Source organism: Camponotus floridanus, unplaced genomic scaffold, assembly GCF_003227725.1.
Source record: "Camponotus floridanus strain SB8 unplaced genomic scaffold, Cflo_v7.5 scaffold20, whole genome shotgun sequence".
Taxonomy (NCBI): domain Eukaryota; kingdom Metazoa; phylum Arthropoda; class Insecta; order Hymenoptera; family Formicidae; genus Camponotus; species Camponotus floridanus.
Window position 1 is genome coordinate 1,904,324 of NW_020229326.1, and position 23,669 is coordinate 1,927,992.

Below are 23,669 nucleotides of genomic sequence, written 5' to 3' on the forward strand. Positions count from 1 at the left end.
ACTTCAAGGCGCGACTCGCTATTAAAGAGTATCATCGCGATTTTACGTAAGATACGCGATATTATTGTCTCTTGTTGGCGTGAAAAAAACAGAAGACAGAGAGGACTAAATTTAGCGTTAAAAAACAATTTACTCATGTTTCTTCGTTTTAATTATCACACGTATCGTCCAATATTTTTTTCAATGCATACTACAGCGAAGCAATTCAATAGCAATTCAATTTAATGAAAAATACATGGCAAAAAAAAAAGAGGATAACTTTGTCAAAGTTATCCTCTTTTTTTTTTGCCATGTATTTTTCATTAAATGATAATGGGATCGTGAGTAATTATGTTCGACAAATTAAACGATTTTTCCATTAATTGAGTAAATTAAATAATTATCATACGATTTGATATATAAAGTGAAGAAAACAAACTACGATTGATTGCGTGTTTACCAGTACTTCTATATGACAACCGAAGTACATTTATCTGCTCGTTTCATTGTGTTATGTATAATATATATTATGTTTATTAATGTGTGAGTCTCGCAACATTGCTGTTCATTTTATTAGACAAATATAACATTTATTAATTTTAATTTAAATATAACATTGTTACATTTTCCTTCATAAAGGCTTCTTAAATTTAAGACTACATTTTTACTTTTCATGCATTCATCTCAAAACTATTTACATATGGCGTGTAAATGGTAATAATTGCGTTATTTATAAATAAATAAAGCAATTAAATAGCGACAATATTTCGTCATCTTTGTACACGCGATAGTTTTAATTATAAGTATTTGTGTACGACGACTTGTGTATCGGTTCATATGATTAACAATATCTTTCTTCGGATGATTACAATATACGTACATATATATATATATATATATATATATATATATATATATATATATATATATATATATACAATACATAGTTATGATTTCATATTTCAATTTGTTGCGTCACATAAAATTTTCAATATGAAAGTCGTCAAATAAGTACATCGCGTGATTTATAAATGACAATTAGATTTTGAGACGCATGGTATCTCATGATAGTTTCAATGTTACCAGCAGGTCATTCCATATGTTTCCGGTGTGATCCGACAACTATCATGGTAATAAGAAATTGTTTTTGGCAAGAAAAATCATCTTTGATAAATGTATATCGAACATTAACATTACAGGTCAGAGCAAGTTATAAAATAAAGACAAAACAACTTACTCTGGTAGAATTAAGATAATTTATAATAAACACTATTTTCTCAATCAAGGTCAATTATCTTGATTATACTGTACCAAATAAATCTTATAAGACGTGAAAATATGTCTTTATAATTAATTTTATAATTATTCCAAGATTGTAACAAAGTAAGGAAAAAATTGTTATTTTCTTATAGAATTATAATAAGTACATTTTCACTACACAGAAGAAACTTGAAAATGAAACGATAATAATCATATGAGAGAAATGGTAATTTGATTATATAAAATCAATAAAAATTAAATTATATTGTTTATAAGAAAATCTTTAAATATCTCCAGCGCCTTATAGCGATGAGAAATTTGATTCTTGACATCGCTTGGTAATTCCGCGTAGGTCTGATCATAGCCTCGTGGTTGAAAGCAGGGATCCCAGCCGAATTCTCGAGGACCTCGTGGACTTACGATGGTACCCTGAGTTCGACCTTGAAATATAAAGACTCTGGCGTCAGTTCCAGAACAATAGGCAAACGTGCAAACCGCTTCTGCGGATTTGTCTTCCCATCCGTCTAACATTTTGTAGAGACCCTCGGGACCGAGTCTTTCGAGGAACCATTTGATGTAAGGTCCTGGAAGACCCTTCATCGCATTAAAGCAGAGAGACGTGTCCTCGATGATTGCTGGACCATTTAACATTTGCGCTGCGGTTTGACATTTCTTTCGACATACCTCATTTATCTCGCCCTGATATTCGGGTAGATAAAGGTTCATGTTCGTTATTCGCTGAGAATACTTCTGTCCTAAAATAGCAGTGAATTCCTCCAGTTTCTTTGGGTTGCTTGTCACAAATACTACAGGTTTTGACATCCTATAACAATTTGGGTACTGTATAGTGTATTATCTCAATGAAAAATTTTTTATCAATGTTACATTATTGAAAAAGTCTAATTTCTAATCTCTTATTTTGCTGACATAATTATACATCACTTTATGTCAAAATTAATAATTATGATCTATCTTTTATAACAACCTAATCCAAATATAATATTTTAGAAATTCTTTGGTCAATGTTACAAAAAAAGTCTATTTGATTAACTCTCAGTTTGCTGATATAAGTGTCACATCACTTTAGATCAAAATTAATAAAATATAATTAGAATTATGATTTATTTTTTTACAAAATGTAAAGCTAATTAATATGAAAGAGCAGAAAAATTTATTCCACTATATCTTGTAAATTATTAAATATTTCCAATGTATTAAATATTCTTGAATGATTGGATTATACATAATTACATTGTTATATACACTTTACGCGCGTATTCATTACAGTTTATTTGTAGATATCTTTATTGTTTATATCTTTCCAATTTCGCGCGCTTTTTATATTCTTCATGATGTTGATATCATGTGCATAAAAGCCAGTTCTACAATGACACACGCAAAACGCAAGCCGCAACGCAAATATGACACATTTCCGATCGTAGATCCACGTAGAAAATGCAGATTCGTAAAAAGATGATCAATTTTATTTTTTTGACGTAGCGTTGTCCGCGACAACTAATCAGACTGAAAGAGTTGTTTTTAGAATCAACAATCTGTGCGTCTTGCGGTTGCGTCCATTATAGAATCGACCTTACCTTGTCTAGTCGAATTATACTGTAGGATTTGACTTGTCGAATCTTTTTATTGATATGAATTAATTACAAGAGAATAGAATGTAAACACGTGTTCCAAACAAATAACTACTTTTGGTAGCTGTATTTCGATACATGACAGAAATGTATTACCTCGTTAATTGAAATATTCTTCGCTAAAACTTGTCGTGACTCCTAATGTGTCGGCAATGCTGACAACGTGTTACTTTCTCGTTCACGCTTTTCAACGTTATTTAAGGCTTACCAACGTTATTTAAATAAAAGACGAGGACTACGGTCGGGGAGACGCTCTGGATGTTTTGAAGCGTTTGCTTAACCAATCAGGTAAAAAAATCTTTATTCCTCTTGTCCTGATTGGTCAATCAAACGCTTCAAAGCATCCAGAGCGTCTCTTCGACCGCAGCCGATGACATGTTTTTTCCTTCAGCCATACATGGCGCTTTTAGTGGAACTTGATAGTACAAACCTACAAACATGCCGCTCTTGTCATCCTCGAATGATAGCGGCTGGTTGATGATTTCATGGTGTGTGCATCGTTTTTAGAGTTGCTCCTAAAAATGCCGAGTCAAGAGGTTGCAACAACTAAAGTTGTGGTTCACCCGCTGGTATTATTAAGCGTGGTGGATCATTTTAATCGTATGGGAAAAATTGGAAATCAAAAGAGAGTAGTTGGTGTACTTTTAGGCTGCTGGAGGGCCAAAGGAATCTTAGACGTATCAAACAGTTTTGCAGGTTAGGGTTGTCACTAATAATCTACAATGTTATATGTACAATAAGATAATCATTTTTTATGTAAAAATGTGTGAAAGATTGGATCGCAAATATTTTTAAAGTTAACAGTATTAACAAATAAATTTTCGTGTTGCAGTTCCTTTTGATGAGGATGACAAAGATAAAAGTGTATGGTTTCTTGATCATGATTATCTAGAAAATATGTATGGAATGTTCAAGAAAGTCAATGGTAAATAATTATGAATAAATTGCAAGTCCTGTGAAAGTTATACAGAATAAGATTTTTTTTTATTACAATTCCATATTTGTTGATGTTTAGCTCGTGAGAAGGTAGTAGGCTGGTACCACACTGGACCTAAGCTACATCAAAATGATGTTGCCATTAATGAATTAATAAGAAGATACTGTGCCAATTCAGTCTTGGTAATTATTGATGCGAAGCCAAAGGATCTCGGACTTCCTACGGAAGCATATCAAGCAGTTGAGGAAGTACACGATGTATGTTTATATATATATATATATATATGTATATTTTTTTTCTAGTTATATATTTTAAAAAGATACGTAACAAAAACCCTGTACACAGGATGGTTCCCCTACTTCTAAAACTTTTGAGCACATCCCAAGTGAAATTGGAGCTGAAGAAGCAGAAGAGGTAGGAGTGGAACATTTATTGCGAGATATTAAAGATACCACAGTTGGTACACTCAGTCAAAGAATCACAAATCAGTTACTTGGCTTGAAAGGTCTTCACGAACAAATTCGGGAAATTAGAGATTATTTGCTTCAGGTATGTGTATATATATATATATATATATATATATATATATATATATATATAGAGAGAGAGAGAGAGAGAGAGAGAGAGAAAGAGAAAGAAAGAGAGATCTTTATTTCCTTCTTGGGTCCCAAATCATTTCCCAAAGTACTGTGGGCGATTTTCTGAACACCTTGTATATTGATCTATAATAGAAAATAATTCAATTAATTATTAATTAATTAGTTAATTATCTGATGTATCCGAAAATAAATTGTTTTTATAGGTTGGCAGTGGAAAATTACCTATAAACCATCAAATTGTTTACCAGCTTCAAGATATCTTCAATTTATTACCAGATATGACTCAAAGTAGCTTTGTTGATTCGTTATATGTAAAGACAAATGATCAAATGTTAGTTGTATATCTGGCAGCTCTGGTTAGGTCTATAGTGGCATTACACAATTTGATCAACAATAAATTGACTAATCGTGATGCTGAGAAAAAAGAAACAGATGGAAAGAAGGATACAAAAAAGGAAGAGAAAAAAGAAGAGGAGAAAAAAGGAGAGGAAAAAACGAAAGCTAAAAATCAGTGATTGAAGCATTGTTCAGTTGCAACATTGAAACTGTTAAAGTTGAGGACGATTATCGATTCTGTGTGTAATAAATAATAAGCAAGTCTGTTTACAATTTGTACAGAATTACATCTCACTTATAAATAATGATGGCAATTTAAATATGTATTATGGCATATTGGGATTTCTAAACTACTCTGGCATAATTCTGTGAGCTACTAAGATATTAGGCACAAAGAAGAATAGAAAACTTAACACTTCCAATTTTGAATGTAATAAATAGTAAATATACCGAAAAATTTAGGATTTAGACATTTTTTTACAGAATATCATTTTAACCATTATATTTTCAATATTTTAATTTATAAACAATAATATTTTGTAAAAAACGAAGCAATTTTCCAAATTAATTACAGGGCAATTTTTTCATCCATTCATTAATTCTAATCATTAGATTCAAATATAATTAATATTAAAGAAGTATTCTTTTAAATTGTCACAGATATGTCTGAGACAATTTAAAGTTTTAGTTAGTAATATTCATGATAAATATAATTAACATATTTCTTAGGAAATGCATAAGTCCCATTAAAAAAGAGAAGAGAATTACATTTTTAATAAAATTATTATTTGCTTAGATTGCTTTATTAATTTATCATAGAAATATATGCTTTATATCTTACTAAAATATATATATATATATATATATATATATATATATATATATATATATAAACGCAAATACACCTATGAGCGTGATCTTTGTACATATAATGGTTCTCGAACAAAATATATATAGATATACATATGTAGTTCAATTGTATACATCGCACATATTCTTACAATATGCTTATGTATGATTTATGATCTGAAAAACACTCGCGCATATTCGTCAAGAGATATTACAATGTATGTTATCTTTTATGAATTCTCTTTAATTTGTTTATTGATAAAAATCATCTATAAATTTCTCTCTACGAATTCCAAATCTCTTTCTAAATTAAGATTCTAAAAGCGAGCAAAAATAAACATGGATACACATCGATTTTCGCGGTATTGCTATAAGCTATACCTATATAAGGTTCCAAATATGTATCATTATAATGTTGGAAGTACCAGCTGAGAGGACTATCGTCTATCACTTTGGCCTTTTCATCAATGACGAACGCTTCGTTTTGAATTTCAGTTGTCGTGTGGTCGACGACCTCGGCGCTTCTCTGAGCAGCAATCGATTTCTGTCTCTCCCGCAATTGTTCGGCATTATGACTAAGATACGGCGAAGCGACCTTGGTTATCGTAGATCTACCGAGTGGACGCAAGTTTCCTACAGGCCCTGAAGACGGTAGTTGTCCTCCCGGGATTAAAAGTGCAGATAAAGCGGACGTGCCTCGGGTAGTCATAGTTGTGGTTTCTCTCGGGCGCGGATTCGATATGGAGAATAACGTCGTGGATAAAGAGAAATGCGGTGCATCTGTTTTTGCCACTTGCGGATTGTCTGCAATAAGGCAAAAGATATTTATTTATTAAAATTCTTTCTTTTTTTCATTCTCGCGATATAATATCCATCGATCGCAAAGTTTTATAAGAATTTAGTGTCGATCTTTTATCAAAATAAATTTTTTTTATGGATTCTTGCCATAGATTTTTTGTTAATTAGGATTAAAAGATCAATAGCAAGATTGTTTCCTTCGTTTGCTAATTTAAAATAGATTTTATATTAGCAGATGATTACAGACTTATTTTCCAAACGATTTAATAATAAAGTGCTGATATTAAGTGTATCAAACATTTTAAATTATTTATTAAAATCACCAGATTCATCGTAAGAGTCAGTCGTAGTATCCAATCGAGTTGAATTCTTTTCATATTCGGATATCTCAATGTCCCAATCTTTCGTGCTATTTTCTTGCGATGGTATCACCTCCATTGCTGCTGTTACAACGTCTTTGATAATTGTTTTTCTCGTTTCGATTGTTATCGTTTTGGGTGTGGTCCAAATTATTCTACTGGCGATTTCCACTTGCGGTTTCTCGATAAATTTATCTTCTTCCGAATCTTCTTCTACCTTTAGACTCTCGTCGTCATAAATCTCAGTGGACACTGACGTTTCAAGAGTTTCCTGTGACGATTCCTCCACGATTATCGATGCACTACTTTTCGTTGCGTTGAATGCGTCAGAGCTAAACGAAGAAAATATTAACGTCCGAAAGGATTAGTCATAACATATGTCAGTTTAAACAATTTAAAATTCAATTTTTAAAATATCAAGATATATAAACGTATTTTTTAAACTAAATTATTAATGAGAGTTCATTTAAAAAATTGTGATTAAATGAACCAGAGAATTTGAAATATCTTTTTTTATCAAATTGTCTGTGTTCGTGAAACGAGCAAGGTGAAGAACGCAAATCCGAATAAAAGAAAAAGCAAGCACACAACTTTTTTTTAAACAATTTCGAAACTATAACAGCGTAAGCGCGATCGAAACTTACAAAAAAGTGCGCTCTATTTTTCTCTTGTTCTATTTTTATTGAGTATGCCCTTTGAGAAAGATCTAAAAATTGCCACAAACAATATGCAAAACAGCACAAAAAATATTATAATATTGGAAAATGATTTGATTGATTTTTTTGAAGAGTCTGAATCTTTTTCGAAAGGCACAATTAATTATTATTTGTTTTCGCGATCTGTCTGTTTTGAACAATAGTGTGATGGATTATTTTACGCGTGTTTAATGGATGACAATAGTTTGATGTATATTATTCATGCGACTAATTTTTTTAAATTATGACTTGCTTATCGCTTTGCGTGCGATACCTTGATCATGAACAGTTAGATTTTGCAAAAAAAATAATTTGAATATTGTAAAAAAAATAAGTAATTTGAATGATTTAATTACTTGATCTTATTGATGTCAGGCAAAATCTTGCGAGAATTGAAGTTACTCGAATCGGTTGATCGATTGAATGTTGGTACAGTGGATAACTCCTCTCGTTCCCGGAGATTCGTCCGAGGTTTCCCAGTCCTGGAAACAATCTTTTCCACCCTAGTGATAGTGCTGTTTGCGCTTTTCCGTGGACGCTCCTCCGACATCTGCATCGGCGTACTGCTTGCGTTCAATGACTTTGAGACATTCTCACGCTTCGTCTCGTGTTTCTCGTACATCAATCTAGGATCGGCAATCGGCACGAATCCACTCTGTGCACGCGGCAACGGCACGAAGCCACCTCTATGAATTTCTGGTTCTGTGGGCGGAAAAGATCTGTAACGTCCTCGGCTGGGCCTATTCGGTGTCATCGAGGACTCTTTCCTCTCGGCTTTTCTCTTTGAATTTCCCCATAAATCAAAACTCATGCTCGGCAGAGGTACACCAAAAAAAGTGAAGCCAGAGCTACTGGGTGACGGTGGCATCATGGGCTTCTTCTTCATTGATGACGTTTCATTCTTCTGAATCTGATGCTTCTGCGTTTGCAATGGTGGATGAATGATATTTACGGTCTGAGTAGGTACGCTGATGGTCTGAGTAGACACGCTGGATGGCGATGTGAATATGTTTGTGTCGTTTTCGTTATCCTGATTGTCCAGATATTCATACATCATGTAGTCAGTATCCTGGGAAACGGAAGGCTTCTGGGTCGAGTCCTTTAGATTCAGCCATAACGGTACTGTCTCTGTAACTCCAAATGCTACCAAGTTTCGATGTAATTTAATAAGTCGCAAAAGATGTGGTAAAATTATTTGCTATAAATTTGTAAATGATGATATCAGAATTAATTAATGATTAATTCTGATATCATCATTTAAATAGTTAAAGTGTATATCATAATTTAAAATAGTTTATATTATAATTCAGTGCATATCATAAAATAGTTAAAGTGTAATCACAAAAAAACATTGTGTAAAAATGCAACATAATTTTTAAATAATAGATAAATGTGATTTAATTTTTTTGAATCATTTTGCGATTAATCGTTTTTATTTCAGTTATTACCAGATGAAGAAACCGAAGGCGTTGCAACGTTAATCATTTCGGATTCGCATGCTGGATGGACCGGTTCAACGTATCTCTCCCGCTGACAATCTTGACGCGATAATCTCAATTCCCTAAAGAGAGAGCCGTCGGCGCATCTAGGACCCTCCGAGGAAGCTTGTTGGAGCCATCCTCGTAGCCAAAGCATGCCGCAAGAACAGGATAATGGATTTCCTTTCTCGGAAATAAGAAAAAGATGTAAATATAAAGATATAGGACAAAATATGCAAAAATATTAAGCGGTGCTTTTTGTCAACGAAAATCGCAAATTAATATATTTCAGTTTAAATAATTAATTTGATTAAATTCTTTTTTTATTTTTGTCGATTTAATTAATGTTGAATTACCGTCGATATCCAGGACAGCAATGTTCGATCTTAATCTCTTGAAAGCGTTTTCGGAAACCGCGGTCATCCGATTGCTTCGTAGGCTCAGCACTCGTAATCTCGGCATATCATCGAAAGGCGATCCGTGCACGGCACAAATCCGATTGTTGTCCATCTGCATACAGAAAGGAAAACGGCCTATGTAAAACGCGGTCTCGGCTATCTCCCCTAATTAACGATGCAAGTATACGAATAATTGCTCTGCCAGCAGAACGGCTCGTCTCGCACCATGGTTCACGCAGAAGTTTCACTCTCGACGAGAAAGTATTCTCTTTTATTAGCAAAGCGCTTCTCTTCGCCCATTTCATTTGTAATTTTTTTATACAGATTACTTCTCGCACAAAATAAATTTTTTCACAAATTGCGCAATCGTTTTATACACCCACAATCCGACACATGTATTTTAAAAGTACGATTTAAAAATTATAGAGCGCAATATATTATGATATATTTTATGTTGATGATATATTTAAAATTTAGAATGTAAAATTTTCTATTATACCTTTAATTCTACTAGCCATTCCATAGATGCCAGACTGTCGCTTGAAACTCTCGATAAACGATTGTAGCTGAGATCGAGGACTTCTAACGAACGTAGACTCTCCAAGCCAATGTACTCCAATCCCGGCAGATTATTATGACTTAGATTAAGGAATAGCAAGTGTGGCACGTTAATGAAGGCATTATTAGCGATTTCCTGAATCCAGTTTTCTTGTAATTCCGTACTTTGTAGTAACGGTAGTTCGGTGAAAGCGCCACTTGGGATAGACTAGAAAATTACGTGTTAGTTACCTCCTTATTTAACTATTTTCAATATTTTTTATATAAAAACTAGACAACATTTTATTTATATATTATGACTCACATGTATAAAGTCTTTTAAGCTTTTTAATCGTATCTAACAAAGTAAGTTATTCAAGGAGATAAAGTTTTATTTCATCAAATAAAAATTATCTTATTGTTAATTTCATTGAATGAGAAACTATACAATTTATTACCTGCAATCGATTCCTGCCGAGTCTGACAGCCTGTAGTTCCGGTAAGGCTCTGATGGCATTCCTTTCGATCACTCTGAGATCATTATCTTCGAGATCGATCAGAGACAGCCGTGGCAACCCGTCGAACGCACCCTCCCGCAATTCTCGTATATGATTTCTGACGAGTTTCAGCTCAAGTAAGGACGAAAGGCTGCTTAATATTTCCGGCGATAGAATGTTTAGTTTGTTAAAGCTCAAGTCGAGGACCCGAAGAACTGTTAAGCCGTGCAGCGATCCGGGTAACTCGGTCAAAGTATTGTGCGAGGCGTATAGTTCACGAAGGTCTCTGTAATTGATAACAGGTTTTGTAATTATCATTGTTATTTTGAATGCGGAATGAACATTAGACAATCTATTTTCTTTTGCAAAAAAATATTCAAAAATGTATAGATGATTAGAATATCTTTCCATTTTTCCTTTCAGCATTATTTGTTACAAATTTTGGCAAAAAAGATTTATTGTAAATTTATCGTAAATAAAATTTAATAAGTACATAGATTGTTATCAAAGTGCTATTTGTCCTATCCGTGTTTTAGATACATCTACATCTAAATTCAATTAAAGTATATTAGATTAAAGTATACTTTTGAAAAAACATGTTTCGATCCGATCAAATTAAACTTGATGAACGAGATTAAACAAAATTACGTATAAAAGTGAACCAAATTAGTCGACACGCCAGGCCGATGCTACACAACGACAAGAAAGAGATATTAGCGTGTGCACGAAGAACTTTCTAGGTACCAATTTAAGAGTGATGCAATCAAGTAACCACGAGTGAAACTGCTTTTCCACTAGAACACGAGGTAACAAAGGAGGGGAAAATTGCCTCCATTGTTAATATACTATTGCTATTGTCATTATATTAAATTTTAAAGATTAAAATAGAAATACAAATTGATATTTTTTTACGTAATATATATATATATATATATATATATATATATATATATATTTTATTATAAATTCTCCATATGAAGATTAAATACAATTAAAATTCTTACCTAGTATTGGCAAAGGTCGCGTGAGGAATTTGAGCGAGATTATTTCTGCTTAGATCAATCCTTTGTAATCTTGTATTCTCTTGAAATATATCCGGTCGTAGAACTTCCATTCGATTGCCTCGAAGATTTACGTCCATCAACGATTTCAAAGGGCGAAAACTTCGTCCATGCAATGTGCGCAGTTGATTATATTTCAAGTCCAGTTGCTCCAATCTCGAGAGTCCATCGAAAACGCCGTCGTCTATAATTCTTAGAGTATTATAGCCTAGACACAATTTTCTCAAGTTCGATAAGTCAACTAATGTGCCGGGCGAAATTGTCTCGATTCCATTCGCGCTTAAATCCAGTGATCGTAGGGCAGGTAGAGCTAGATCTTGAGAGGATATGGCTGGTAGAGTAACGATACGGTTCATGGGCATATGAAGGTGCTCGATGTCCTTCGGTAGACCAGGGACCACTTCCAGCATACGATTCCAGCCGACATCCAGCTCGTACAGATTCGTCAGATGTTGAAAAGTCAAGGGATGAAGAACAGACAGGGCATTTCTGGAGACGTTGATGTGTTCCAACGCCGGGGTGTTGAGAAAGGACTCAGGTTCGATGAGTCCGATGGCGTTACCACTAAGGTCTAGCCGTCTAAGATTCGGCAGATTATCGAACAAACGCGATTCTATGTGACGGAAATAGTTCTCCGATAGATCCAGACCCTAGAATCAGACACATAATTGAAAATAATAAAATATCAATAATACTTCGATCAAAGAGTGATTTCTAAGTGTTCAAATTTTATTTAAAATTATTTATAAAAAATCCAAATAATATGTGTATTCAACTTTTGGTTCCATTATTAATGTTTAGAGAATTCAATAAAATCTTTACTTTTAAAGCTGGCAGATTCCAGAAAGGAGCTTCCAGAAGATTCGACAAGGAATTATTTTTCAGTCTGAGCTCCCTGAGTGCTGGCATCGCCGCGAACGTTTCTCTCTGCAAAACTGCCAGCCTGTTATGATTGAGATGGAGTCTTTCCAAGGTGGGATGGCCTCTTAGAGCACCGAAGGGTATTTCCTCTAGCTGATTGTGACTGACGTCTAAAAATTTCAACCTTGGCAGAGCTTCGAGCACCGATCGTATTTCGGCCACGTGGCTAAGGTCATTGTTAATTAGCCACATCTCTTCTAATACGTTTCCTATTCGATGCGGAAAGAATTCCGGATGAATGCGATGGATTAAATTGTGATTCAGATCTACGGATTTGAGAGCCGGCATACGTTGAAAAGCCCCAGCGAATATCTCCGTAATACCGTTGCGCGACAGATAAATACGCGATAAGACTGGGAGGTCGACGAAGGAGCCCTCGCCGAGACGATTAATGCGATTTCGATCCAAACGTATCACTGACAACGATGGAAGATCCATGCATGCTCGACCGACTATACTTGCGTCGATTATTTCATTTCCGATTAACGATATCTCCCTGAGTTCCGGCAAATCGATCACAGCACGTGGATGAATCCAGTTAATCCCGGAATCAGTGATGTTGATCAATTCTAATCGAGGTAAACCGCGGAGGAGGCCAGCCTCCAGTTTCCTCAGGTTCGGACTGCCGAATACATGCAACTGCTCCAGATTGGGAACATCTTTAAAGTTCCTCGGGGCGAGTTCCACCAAGGCTGGGGAATTGATCTGCAGGTATCTCAACTTCGGCAAACCGGTGAACTTGGGCAATCGCCTCATCACGCGACTCTGCAACGTCACTGCTTCGAGACCCTGCAAATTCTCCAGGCTATCCACAGGCAGAGACCGTAGATCGGGCTCAACGATAAATAGTTCTAATAGGGAATCATGCAGACCGTCTAGCCAGCCGGACGACACCCTCTCGAGTCGATTATTCCGCAGCATGAGGCGTAAAACTCGCAAGGACGCGAACACCTTACCGGGTAGACTAGGTAAATTGTTGTTCTCCAAGATTAGTTCGTCCACTGGTTGGTCCATGTAGTGACTCACCGCCTTCAGACCTCCTAGCACTTTTGGTAACTCGCTATGGCTGCACCTGCACGCAAATTTATTGGTAAATTTATGGCATTTTGTTCAGCATATTGTCTCGATTTAATTCTTTCATCCGGCATTGATATTTTCTCATCGACTTGCCATATCTGAATCTCCATATCGCGCGTCGAGCATCGGCATGGCAATATCCTCTCCTGAGGTGGACATCCGTAATCGGAATCTAACTGGGCACCGACACCAATGGAACGAAGTGCCAGAAGCCAACCGACTATCAGAAGTCCACCGCCTTCCGACGACCTGACCATCGCGCATTTGGACCGTAGTCTACGAGCAACAGTTCCGCATTTTCTGGAACATGCGTTCGCACGCAAACGGATTACGAATTTGGAACAAAGTTGAAGAAATAGAATGAATGCTGAATGAATCAATCTATCGAACCATATGTTTAAAAAAAGTTAAAATAATTAAATCTTACATTTAAAACTTTATTCAATAATTATTTTTTTAATTAAGTAGGATGAAAATATATTCGAATTTTTTTCTAATTGCCTTCAATGCCAAAAGCGAGGTCGCTTTTATACACGTACTTTGCGCATCGAATATAATTTATTGCCAAAAGATCATTAGAAAAATAACAGGAACGCGCATCGTATTTCGACATGTGACACGCGATAAAAATAATTATACCGTTTTCTCGTCTACGAAGAAGTGACGAACTTGCCGAGTTAAATTAGAAATCTTGTTGGCGAGACGAAACGAAAACAACGACCGATGGTTGTTGGATTTTTAGGCGTTAAGAGCCCTTCATGAACGTCACGGTATGCCTCTGTATCCTGGGCGCGACGCCCCAGGTATCTGTATAACGCATGTACACAAGTCACGGTCGTAGACGACAAAATTGATGCCCCGTACCGTAAGCAAAGTTAAAGACCGCTAGGACAATCGTTGTCCGTAATAATTGCCGTCGCGCGAGCGCGTTCTTGATGTGTCTATAGTAACGATGAACGGAGAACCAGAGTACGATTTAAAAATTAAAAATTCGCACCTCGAAGAAAAAGAAAGTCAGGAAGATTATTGCGTGCTTCATAAACACGCAGCGCTTAATGAATTGTTGACGAAATAACATGTCAAATAAAATCTTATAAAATTATACAAAATTATATAAAAAGTAGCAGATTTTTTCTGCTTTCTCTGCTTTGTATATTAACGAATAGTATTTTGAGATATAATATTGAGATATAATATTTAGTATAATCACTATGTAAGGAAAACAAGAATAACGTGACAAAAGATTGCAACTTAGGGTGTGCGTAGAAAGGTAAAGACGTTCACTATGGAGATCTTGTCACGCGGAAACGCGAGGATTTCGTAATGCGTCGGTCTTTAAAAAGAAGTAAAACAATCGGACGGCCTGAAAAGTCATTCGTACGTGAACGTCGATACAGCGATGCATGATAAACAATTCGAGATTATGCATTGTTGCATCAATAGAAAGAGTGATCTCTGACAAATCTACTTCCGCATTTCGAGAGCCTCCGTGAGTATATTGATATCATCATTTAAGTTTCAGGCTCTATGTAATAAAATAAAAATTAATCATATACTAGTTCCAAAGATACTATTTTTCTCAAGATAGGCAGATATTTTGCATTATGAATGGAATTCCTGTTCGTAGAATAGAAAATCTGAATAGAAAGTTGGAATTCTAGCTAAATATTGAAAATCGCTCTCAATAATTCAATTGATATAAAAAACTTTTTTAATATATGATATGGAAAATACTTTTGTGTTGATAACAATGAAATTGCATTTAACAGATTTATGTATACTGGAGTTTACTTTAAAAAAGATTAATTTTCCCGTTCCAACATTATTATTATAAATCTAACTTGTGATCAAACAAGAAGGATACAATAGGATGTAATTTTAGTGAAAGTGATTCTCATTTCCTTGATATTTCGCCGTCACTGACCCTCGAATGTACATCTCATTTTCTGCTATGAATGATAATTTCGAGTCATTATGTAATTGCACGAGGAAGGTTGTACACTTTTATGAAGATGTATCTCAAGCGACCAGTGAATGCAATGTGCGGGTCGTTGACAGTATAAGAATCCTAATCAAATGATGGATCGCTAATTACGTTTTGTAAAAATTTACGTTTAATTATTTCTAAAATCTTTGATTAATATAGAATTTATTTCAAACAAATCTATCATCATAGTATCAAAATTAATTAAAAGTCAAATTTAATATAAAATGTTTTTGCTAAAAGATTCTACAAGATGTTTACCTTCTGTTCGCCAAACTAATGTCTTACTTCTGTAAAATTCTGAAGAATCCTATGTTTTTCTATTAGCAAGAACAAAATTCACGAAAAAAAGTAGTATTCCCACTTAATCTTCTTGATCTTCTATACAAATATTTTCTATTTCGAGGGGTGCGTAACCGACTTATTTTACCACTTCGTTTTTAACACTGTCTCCCGGTCACGAATGCGACTCTTCGTGATCTCGTTACGGGCACACACTAAATGTGCCGAAGAAGCTATTCGCAAAAGCGTGGTGGTCTACACAAACTTGAGGGGAGAAGATGACGATGGCGCGGGTGAAGGGACGCAAAGAGAATTGCGAAGCGCGTGTCCAGCTACCATGAAGACACGCTTCCAGGAAATTCTTCCCTTTCCCCACGAATCTCACCGATCGCCGAATGTAATTCGGCGTCGATGAAAAATCTCCTTCCTTTCATTTTCCTTTTCGTACACCTGATAAAGCAACGAGGATCGAACGCACCCCTGTTGAATAGAAGAAATCTGAAAAAAGGAAAAAATGTTCAACAATTGTACAGCCACCAATTAGTTATGCAACCTATCTTTTCTAAAAATACAATAAACTAATGATTTTAATGCATGTGTGTATATATAGACATATAATACTCATTAAACTAAAAATGGACTAGTAATATTAATATATTTATATTAACTAACATATGTTAATATCATTTATGTTATTAATATATTTATTTAAATGGCTACATCATATTACTTCATCTGCAAATAAAAATTTATAAGAACTTATTCTACATATCAAAAGGTGAGTAAGATATGTTACAAAAGTTCTTTATCAATCTTTAATCTTGATTTTCTTATAGCATTCACGCATGACTTCTTTATATGCTTTATATGCGTTTTGATGTGTAACAGTAATAACCGGTTTAGAATCGTATGAGAAAAAGATCGCTTCGTTATTGGTTTGTATTGCCAAACCTCTGTCCATTGCATAAACACAAATAAACGTCATAGGCAAGTAAATGACGTACATATATATAAATGATATTTTGAATTTAAATTTCAATTTGGTTGATAAGACTAGTACTTGACGACAGATATTTAGAGATCTGTGTCAATTTATCAAGACAACGCAATGAAATTCTCGTATTGTCAATGAAAATTGAGTATAAGTGAGGAAAGTAATGCGAGAAATATCATGATTTTTTTTTAAATTACATATTGAATTGTGTATTTAAGAGAAATGTATAGAGAAATTCATTGAATTATACATATTAAACTATGTTAAGAGAAATTTATAGAGAAATTCGTTTTTATTCCCATATAGCACAGATCCTGAATATTGTACTCAGTATATCACAAACGTAGATTGTGTATATCCCAATAATATTCGATATATGTACTATGATATTTTGAGAACGTATTTATTTTTTATATGAAGAATTTATTTTTTATTCTACGTATAGTTCAACTGTCTTCTATATTTATAAACAATTTATTAATGTAAAAATATGCTTAAGATATTCTAAAAATATACTCATAATATAAGAAATATTTTGAGTATATACTGGGTAAGTTTCTAAGGCAGACATAGGAACATCCTCCGTACGTTCTCAATTCATTAAATATAGCATTAAATATAGCATTAAATATAGCATTTAAAATACAGCAACACAAATATACATACCGATCACGCAGCATCCGTTCTAACTGGTTTTGAAAACAAGTTGTGATATAAGAAATATTGCTCAAGGCACCAGTTGTTTATCAACCACCAGCGAAGAAGTATTAAATTCCTCCTCTTTACTTTTCTTTTTCAATAAAATTACTCGTTCTTAATGTATAGTAGATTTACAATTTGCAATACTCTGAAATGAAATGTGAAATGACATTTTTTTTATGTATCTCTCTCATTTCTTAAAAAAAGATTTGTCGTGGAAAATAGTTTAAAATCATAAAAACTAGAATCAAATCAATATAAATATAATCAATATAATAGTATTGTGATCGCAAGATCTTTTGTGCTGCATTATTTTATAAAATAATGTTGTGTAAAAGTATCACTCGATTCTCGTATTGCTTCACGAAAAACATTTGCAAGAGCTTTCACATATCCGATAATCCTAGTTACAGTAAAAACGAACGCACCAAGTACGTTAATACAAATAATGCAATTAAATCACCGAAGATACTGATAACAGGTAAGCGTGATTAAATATAATATATTTGCTTTTGATGAATTATTCTATAATTTACATAATTCGACAAATTTGTACCTAATTGATGCTATGATTAAAAGATAAAACGCACGCAATTCCCTCTTTATAACTTGAGATCTTATCAAAAAGTGTTACACAAGGACAAATATTACACTTCATTCGCGTTTGTGATATAAGTGCAAAACTTGTCTTCGTCGAACGAATGCGATTTTTATTCAGGGGGCCTTGGACAATTAGGGACAGAGTGCGCAAAGGTACTTCGTCGGAATTATGGTAACGAGAATGTTATACTGTCGGATATTATTAAACCGACGGAGGAAAGTCTGGAGAACGGGCCCTTCATCTTTGCTGATATCCTCGACTTCAAGGGTCTACAGAAAATCGTCGTCGATTATAGGATCGACTGGCTCATCCACTTCAGCGCTCTACTTAGCGCTGTCGGTGAACAAAACGTACCATTAGCTGTCAGAGTCAATATCGAAGGTAAGAAAAGCTAAATAATCCACTTGTCTCTATTCTTCTAGATAGATAGAGAACAGAAGAATCAACAGTAAAATTTATTTGAAGTTTAACAGTACTTGGAATAAAAATAGTTTTTAACATACCAAAGCATAGAAATATGTGTCCTTCCTTGATATCTTATTATTTATAGGAAAATACTTTTTTGTACTTTTTTGCTTCACTTAATAGAAGGCGCAAGTTTTTCGCATGAGATGTTTAGCTTTCTGCGCACTGCGTCCAAGTGAAATGGAATGTTGTGTCGACGAGTGAATTTGTCATTATAATAATTCTAACGCACTCGCGAAGGGAAGAAAGTGTTCGGGAGAGAAAGTGGACAAGCAATTGTTGGAATGCGATAGATGATATCGCGTACTCTCTGTGATTCATAGATATATCTGAAAAAAAATCAAAACTATTTCACAATCGATATTAAATATTTTAAAGATCTATTATTTTTCCTCACCTGTGTGTGACAGGAATGCACAACGTTATCGAGTTAGCGAAACAATACAAGCTGAGGATTTTCATACCATCGACAATCGGTGCGTTCGGTCCAGATTCCCCCAGGAATCCGACTCCAAATATTACAGTGCAACGACCACGTACGATTTACGGTGTCAGCAAAGTCCACGCCGAGCTCCTAGGAGAATATTATCATCATCGATTTGGTCTCGATTTTCGGTGTCTTCGTTTCCCTGGTGTAATTAGTTGCGATCCACCTGGCGGTGGTACCACCGGTGAGGATACTCCTTATTAAGACATTTCACACGATTATCTCTAATGTATAAAGTTAAAAGATAGTTAATCATAAAGATTTTGTTAACTATGTTAACTAAATTATTTTTTAAATATAATTCAATCTAAAATTATCAAAGGCAATCTTAATAAAGGCGTAGCGTGAGTCGTATAGATGGATAATTGAATGAATAACATGCTTTTTATTTTGTCTCAACATTATTAATTACAATTTGTCTTATTAATATATAAATAATAATTTTTTATGCATCAAAAATTAAAGAAAATGAATAAAAATATCTTGTATAGCTTTTTTCCTTTTTCTCTCAGGCAATGTAATTACATGTTTGCATCTTTAAATATTGAGACGATGTTTTTCAACTAAAATTCGTTGTGCGATCCTTGCGTGTTCAAGTTTCCCGATTCGTAGCAAGATAATCGTGTTCATGCTTAAGGAACGCTTAATATCACATACAAGGTTGATAACTGAAAATTGATAGGAGTTTTTACCTTTTTTTGTGAAGAACTAGAGCATCAATCGTGATTAACTTAACTGCATAATGTTAAATTATGTGTATATATCATTTCTCAAGGACAATGCTATTCATAAATAATCGAGTCTGATATCTGCTTTGTGAAATCGTTTTTCCCGTTTTTCTTAATTTCCGATGCATAAAGAATCAGTATTCGCACATTAACATTGAGACAAGATGTGATAAAAACATGTTTTTACATAAATGCATAATTTATTCAATCATCCGTCTTTTTCCTGCAAATCGACAGAAAACAATCATCTCTCATGAACTGTTTTTCTAGAGAAACATTAACCGCGTAGACTGGAATAATAAGAAAAATAAAAATATAAATTCAGAAAGAGGGAGAGCAAAATAAATCATCAGAGCGGCTACAAGTTTTTTAAGAATAGCGACTTAAAATTTCGATATACCTCTGTTTCTTAAAAAATTTTACATTCCTTGTTTTATTCATTTTTCAACAGACAACGCATTTTAAATATTTCAATGCATGTAACAATAATCTTTTCTTCTCTTTTATATCTTTCACAGATTATGCTGTAGCGGTATTCCATGAAGGACTGTTGAACAAGAGGTATGAATGTTACTTGGAACCTCACACTAGATTACCGATGATGTACATTGAAGATTGTCTGTCGGCACTCTTTCAGTTTTTAAATACACCCAACGAATTACTCCGTAGACGAGTTTATAACGTCACAGCCATGAGCTTCACGCCCGAGGAACTGTTCAATGAAATTTTAAAATATATTCCAGATTTAAAAATTACTTATAAGCCAGATAAACGACAATATATCGGTACGTATGTAGCACACATGTATGAAGATATTAAAAATTAAAAATTTCATTATACTTTGATGTGTGATTTTAGCTGAAAATTGGCCACAGGTTTTCGATGATAGCGAAGCACGACATGATTGGGGTTGGCAGCATAAGTACGATCTAGAGAGGCTAGTGAAATCGATGGTGAAAGATGTTAGCAACAATTTTCTACCGAAACATCGTTTAAAAGAAGTCAATAGCTACGTATAATTGTATAAGACTTATATGTTATTTCTTTGAATTGTTGCACACGCTTTGCGAACTTTTGTATCACTCGGCTACTGAAATTTTGATCGAAAAAAATCAGTAATTAATGTCGTTAATTATCAAAAACATGCAAAACACGCACATTTGATGTGTATATCCTCATTACATGTATTGTAAGCACAATATTTATTATGAGGTCGAACAATTATTCATAAAAATATTAATAAATAGGATAAAAAATATATAGTTGGATAAATTCTGTAAAGTAAAACCAAAGAATATGCATAGCAATAAATTTATTCTGTATAATTATACAGAATAAATTTATAGAGCAGTTGTTTGCTAACTTTTTTGATCCATTAAATCTACATCCATAAAATCTGTAAAATCATCATCATTTAGCATTTCCGCAATATTTACTGGAGTCATTTTAGTCTTCTTTGAAGGCGTATAATTTGTTTTCTGAACTTTTCTTAAAGGTGTGTCGATTGTGTCTATATTTCTTGAAGGTGTACTGAATTTGTTGTTTCTCTTTGGTGTACCAGTGAAATCCGAATTTCTAGAAGGCGTAGAATATCTATCGCTTTTTCTTGAAGATAGGCCTCCAGGAGTTCCAATTGCATTTTGAGAGAATTTATCTTTATTGTCGAAATCTGTAAATAAAATGTTATGAGCATTTTTATCACTTTTAAATATATATATTATTTCTCCTAATTTTTTTACCTTTTCCATTACTATCATCTTCAGTTGAAATTGCACGACTTTCGGCAAAGTATGCGTTTGGATGTAGAAGTGGTTTGCTTGCTGGCTTGTTGTGGATAACTTCAAAATATTTGGCACATGCTAAATGATATTGTGCATCCTTGGCAAAGTCCAGTATTTCTGTCATATCTAAAATACATTAATGCAAGTTTTAAATATAAAAAGTTTTTACAATAGAAAGAAAATTAAGATTGTATCTCTTACTAGAGGCAAATACTCCATAACTAGTTAACTTTTGGCACAACGAATCGCGATCCATATGTCTGAAGGGACATCCATGATATTCTCCAGGTCCGACAGAGCTAGATATAATTTTCTGGCAGCCATACGGTGTATAATTTGTCTGTCTTCCTTCTTTACCATAGTAGTGCCTAATAGAGTATGCATATTTTTTGTCAAATGCAGACCCATCTGTTTTTTTCGAAAATGCATCTCTCCAGAAATGTAGAGCATCTTCTAAAGTCACACCTATACCTTTCAGGAATAACCCATATTGCATACGTCCTGAGTTCCTCAGATGGCTGTTGGTGCAAAGTGCTTCATGAAGTGTTCTCATACATAATGGATATGATGTTTTGGATAACTGAAAATTTTACAATATATATACATAAAAAATCAGATAAATTTAAAAAATAAAATTTCTAATTTGAATGCTGATCAGATTCATACATCATGTAGTTTATCAATGGGTGTAGTTGTGGTTGACCACACGACACGTGCCATTCCAGAGAAAGCTGAAGGAAGACCTGTTAAGTATCTGGTCAATCTTTCATCATCAGATATATTATCGTACAGCATCTTTGCATTCTGCAAAATATACAATACAAATTAATTGAATTTAATCTCTTTCTTTCAAATTAAATATATATAAAAATATAAATTTTATACCTCTAATCCTGCAATTAGATTCTCTCTGAAATAACAGATGAATACTGAACTTAAATCCATATGAGTGACATATGCCATCCCTGCTTTAAGATATATTTTACGTCCTCTGACTAAATCAATGACTTTTTCAAAAGGTACTTTATAAATATCCACGATATCTATGTTGGTAACCTTCCCAGATGATAAACTAAGTTCTTCTTTCATTTCCAGTTTTTCATTTTGCGAAATCTTAAGGAATATTAATCACTAAGTTAGAATATATTACATTGTAATCTTATAAGAAAGGCATTAATAAAACATACAGGTAAGCAATCCAAGTTACTAATATTCAATAAATATTCAATCCCCTTCTTTTCTAAGGAACTAAATCTTAACTTGAAGAATTCAACCTCCTGATTAATAAACCATTTAGATTGTTCTATATCGTGACAATATACAAGTCTCAAAATAAAATGCGATATGTGATCTTTCCTCCTGGTTTGTAAATGTTCTTCTGACTGTGGATTAGATCCATCAGCATACAGTAGATTTGCATAGTATTTCAGTCCATCAGATTTTAAAGAATCACATAGAGCTTTCTTGCGATCTTCCAATGTTTTTAGATCACTTCTACAATTTGTTGTCTCAACCAACCGTAATGCTATAACAAAGTTGACAATAATTTAATTTTATTATCTTAACATTTGCATTTGCAAAAGGATCCTAAGATATTAAAAAGTCACCTTTTAATCTGTCAAAGCCCAACTCTTGAAACTCTTCCAATGACATTTCACCCACTGGAGGCACATTGTACATTTGGATATCATGAGGATAATCATTTTCTCGACCATTCGTATCTATGATAGTTGTATGACGTTTGCGTGCCGTATAATCCATTTTAATCACAATTTATCATGCTTTGTATTAGATGCTACTAACAGAAACAATCCCAGAGAGAAATAGCAATTCCCGCCATTTCTAGTGATGTTAATTTAGCGCAACTCAACCATTATGTAACAATCGAACATGATTGGTTTCTACTTTCAGGTCCGACCAATCAGCGTTGAATTATATCGGAAGATCTAGTAATGTCCAACTGTTGAATCCGCTGAATGCGGCCAATGAGAGCTCGTTTTTAGGTAATGCCTTAAGGCCCGATTCCACAACTCGAATTGTGGAAGCGGGCCTAAAAGCGATACGCCCTCTGTCTGACTGGCATTGGCCGCATTCAGCGGACTCAACCGCTAAGTAGCAATCGAATATGATTGGTCTCTACTTTCAGGTCCGACCAATCAGCGTCGAGTTACATCGGAAAATCTAGGAATGTTGCCCAACTGTTGAGTCCGCTGAATGC

The 23,669-nt window shown here is 34.0% G+C and overlaps 5 protein-coding genes across 8 annotated transcripts; 2 read left to right on the forward strand and 3 right to left on the reverse strand.

The window, feature by feature from the left end:
• Positions 1–1,411: 1,411 nt before the first annotated feature.
• LOC105249933 (inosine triphosphate pyrophosphatase) lies at positions 1,412–3,081 on the reverse strand. 2 transcript variants are annotated; one of them, XM_011255734.3, is made up of 2 exons: positions 2,835–2,978; positions 1,412–2,062 (listed from the first exon to the last, which is right to left on the reverse strand). In XM_011255734.3, exon 2 carries the CDS (start codon positions 2,059–2,061, stop codon positions 1,495–1,497), a length of 567 nt encoding a protein of 188 aa, XP_011254036.1. In that variant the 5' UTR covers position 2,062; positions 2,835–2,978; the 3' UTR covers positions 1,412–1,494. The 2 variants fall into 2 exon arrangements, with proteins under 2 accessions (XP_011254036.1, XP_011254035.1); XM_011255733.3 differs by lacking the exon at positions 2,835–2,978 and adding an exon at positions 2,985–3,081 and having other exon boundaries at positions 1,417–2,062.
• A 247-nt stretch (positions 3,082–3,328) lies between these two features.
• On the forward strand, positions 3,329–5,236 carry LOC105249934 (26S proteasome non-ATPase regulatory subunit 7). The gene is made up of 5 exons (XM_011255735.3): positions 3,329–3,584; positions 3,721–3,813; positions 3,904–4,082; positions 4,171–4,374; positions 4,628–5,236. The coding sequence occupies exons 1-5, from the start codon at positions 3,374–3,376 to the stop codon at positions 4,937–4,939; spliced, it is 999 nt and encodes a 332-aa protein (XP_011254037.1). The 5' UTR covers positions 3,329–3,373; the 3' UTR covers positions 4,940–5,236.
• Positions 5,237–5,654: 418 nt separating this feature from the next.
• LOC105249935 (protein artichoke) lies at positions 5,655–18,997 on the reverse strand. Of its 3 annotated transcripts, none has more exons than XM_025408260.1 (14): positions 18,853–18,997; positions 18,494–18,784; positions 17,357–17,537; positions 15,676–16,194; positions 13,524–13,730; positions 12,255–13,425; positions 11,376–12,082; positions 10,333–10,657; positions 9,837–10,103; positions 9,296–9,449; positions 8,910–9,122; positions 7,818–8,589; positions 6,731–7,098; positions 5,655–6,413 (listed from the first exon to the last, which is right to left on the reverse strand). In XM_025408260.1, exons 5-14 carry the CDS (start codon positions 13,685–13,687, stop codon positions 5,914–5,916), a joined length of 4,641 nt encoding a protein of 1,546 aa, XP_025264045.1. In that variant the 5' UTR covers positions 13,688–13,730; positions 15,676–16,194; positions 17,357–17,537; positions 18,494–18,784; positions 18,853–18,997; the 3' UTR covers positions 5,655–5,913. The 3 variants fall into 3 exon arrangements, with proteins under 3 accessions (XP_025264045.1, XP_019882701.2, XP_025264044.1); XM_020027142.2 differs by having other exon boundaries at positions 7,818–8,604; XM_025408259.1 differs by lacking the exons at positions 15,676–16,194; positions 17,357–17,537; positions 18,494–18,784; positions 18,853–18,997 and adding an exon at positions 14,070–14,500 and having other exon boundaries at positions 7,818–8,604.
• On the forward strand, positions 17,630–20,728 carry LOC109609910 (L-threonine 3-dehydrogenase, mitochondrial). The gene is made up of 5 exons (XM_020027143.2): positions 17,630–17,870; positions 18,108–18,371; positions 18,866–19,126; positions 20,189–20,455; positions 20,529–20,728. The coding sequence occupies exons 1-5, from the start codon at positions 17,714–17,716 to the stop codon at positions 20,687–20,689; spliced, it is 1,110 nt and encodes a 369-aa protein (XP_019882702.1). The 5' UTR covers positions 17,630–17,713; the 3' UTR covers positions 20,690–20,728.
• A 233-nt stretch (positions 20,729–20,961) lies between these two features.
• LOC105249936 (DNA primase large subunit) lies at positions 20,962–23,315 on the reverse strand. Its single transcript, XM_011255738.3, has 7 exons — positions 23,059–23,315; positions 22,639–22,976; positions 22,337–22,564; positions 22,118–22,255; positions 21,653–22,031; positions 21,410–21,577; positions 20,962–21,339 (listed from the first exon to the last, which is right to left on the reverse strand). Exons 1-7 carry the CDS (start codon positions 23,210–23,212, stop codon positions 21,029–21,031), a joined length of 1,716 nt encoding a protein of 571 aa, XP_011254040.2. The 5' UTR covers positions 23,213–23,315; the 3' UTR covers positions 20,962–21,028.
• Between the last annotated feature and the right edge of the window lie 354 nt (positions 23,316–23,669).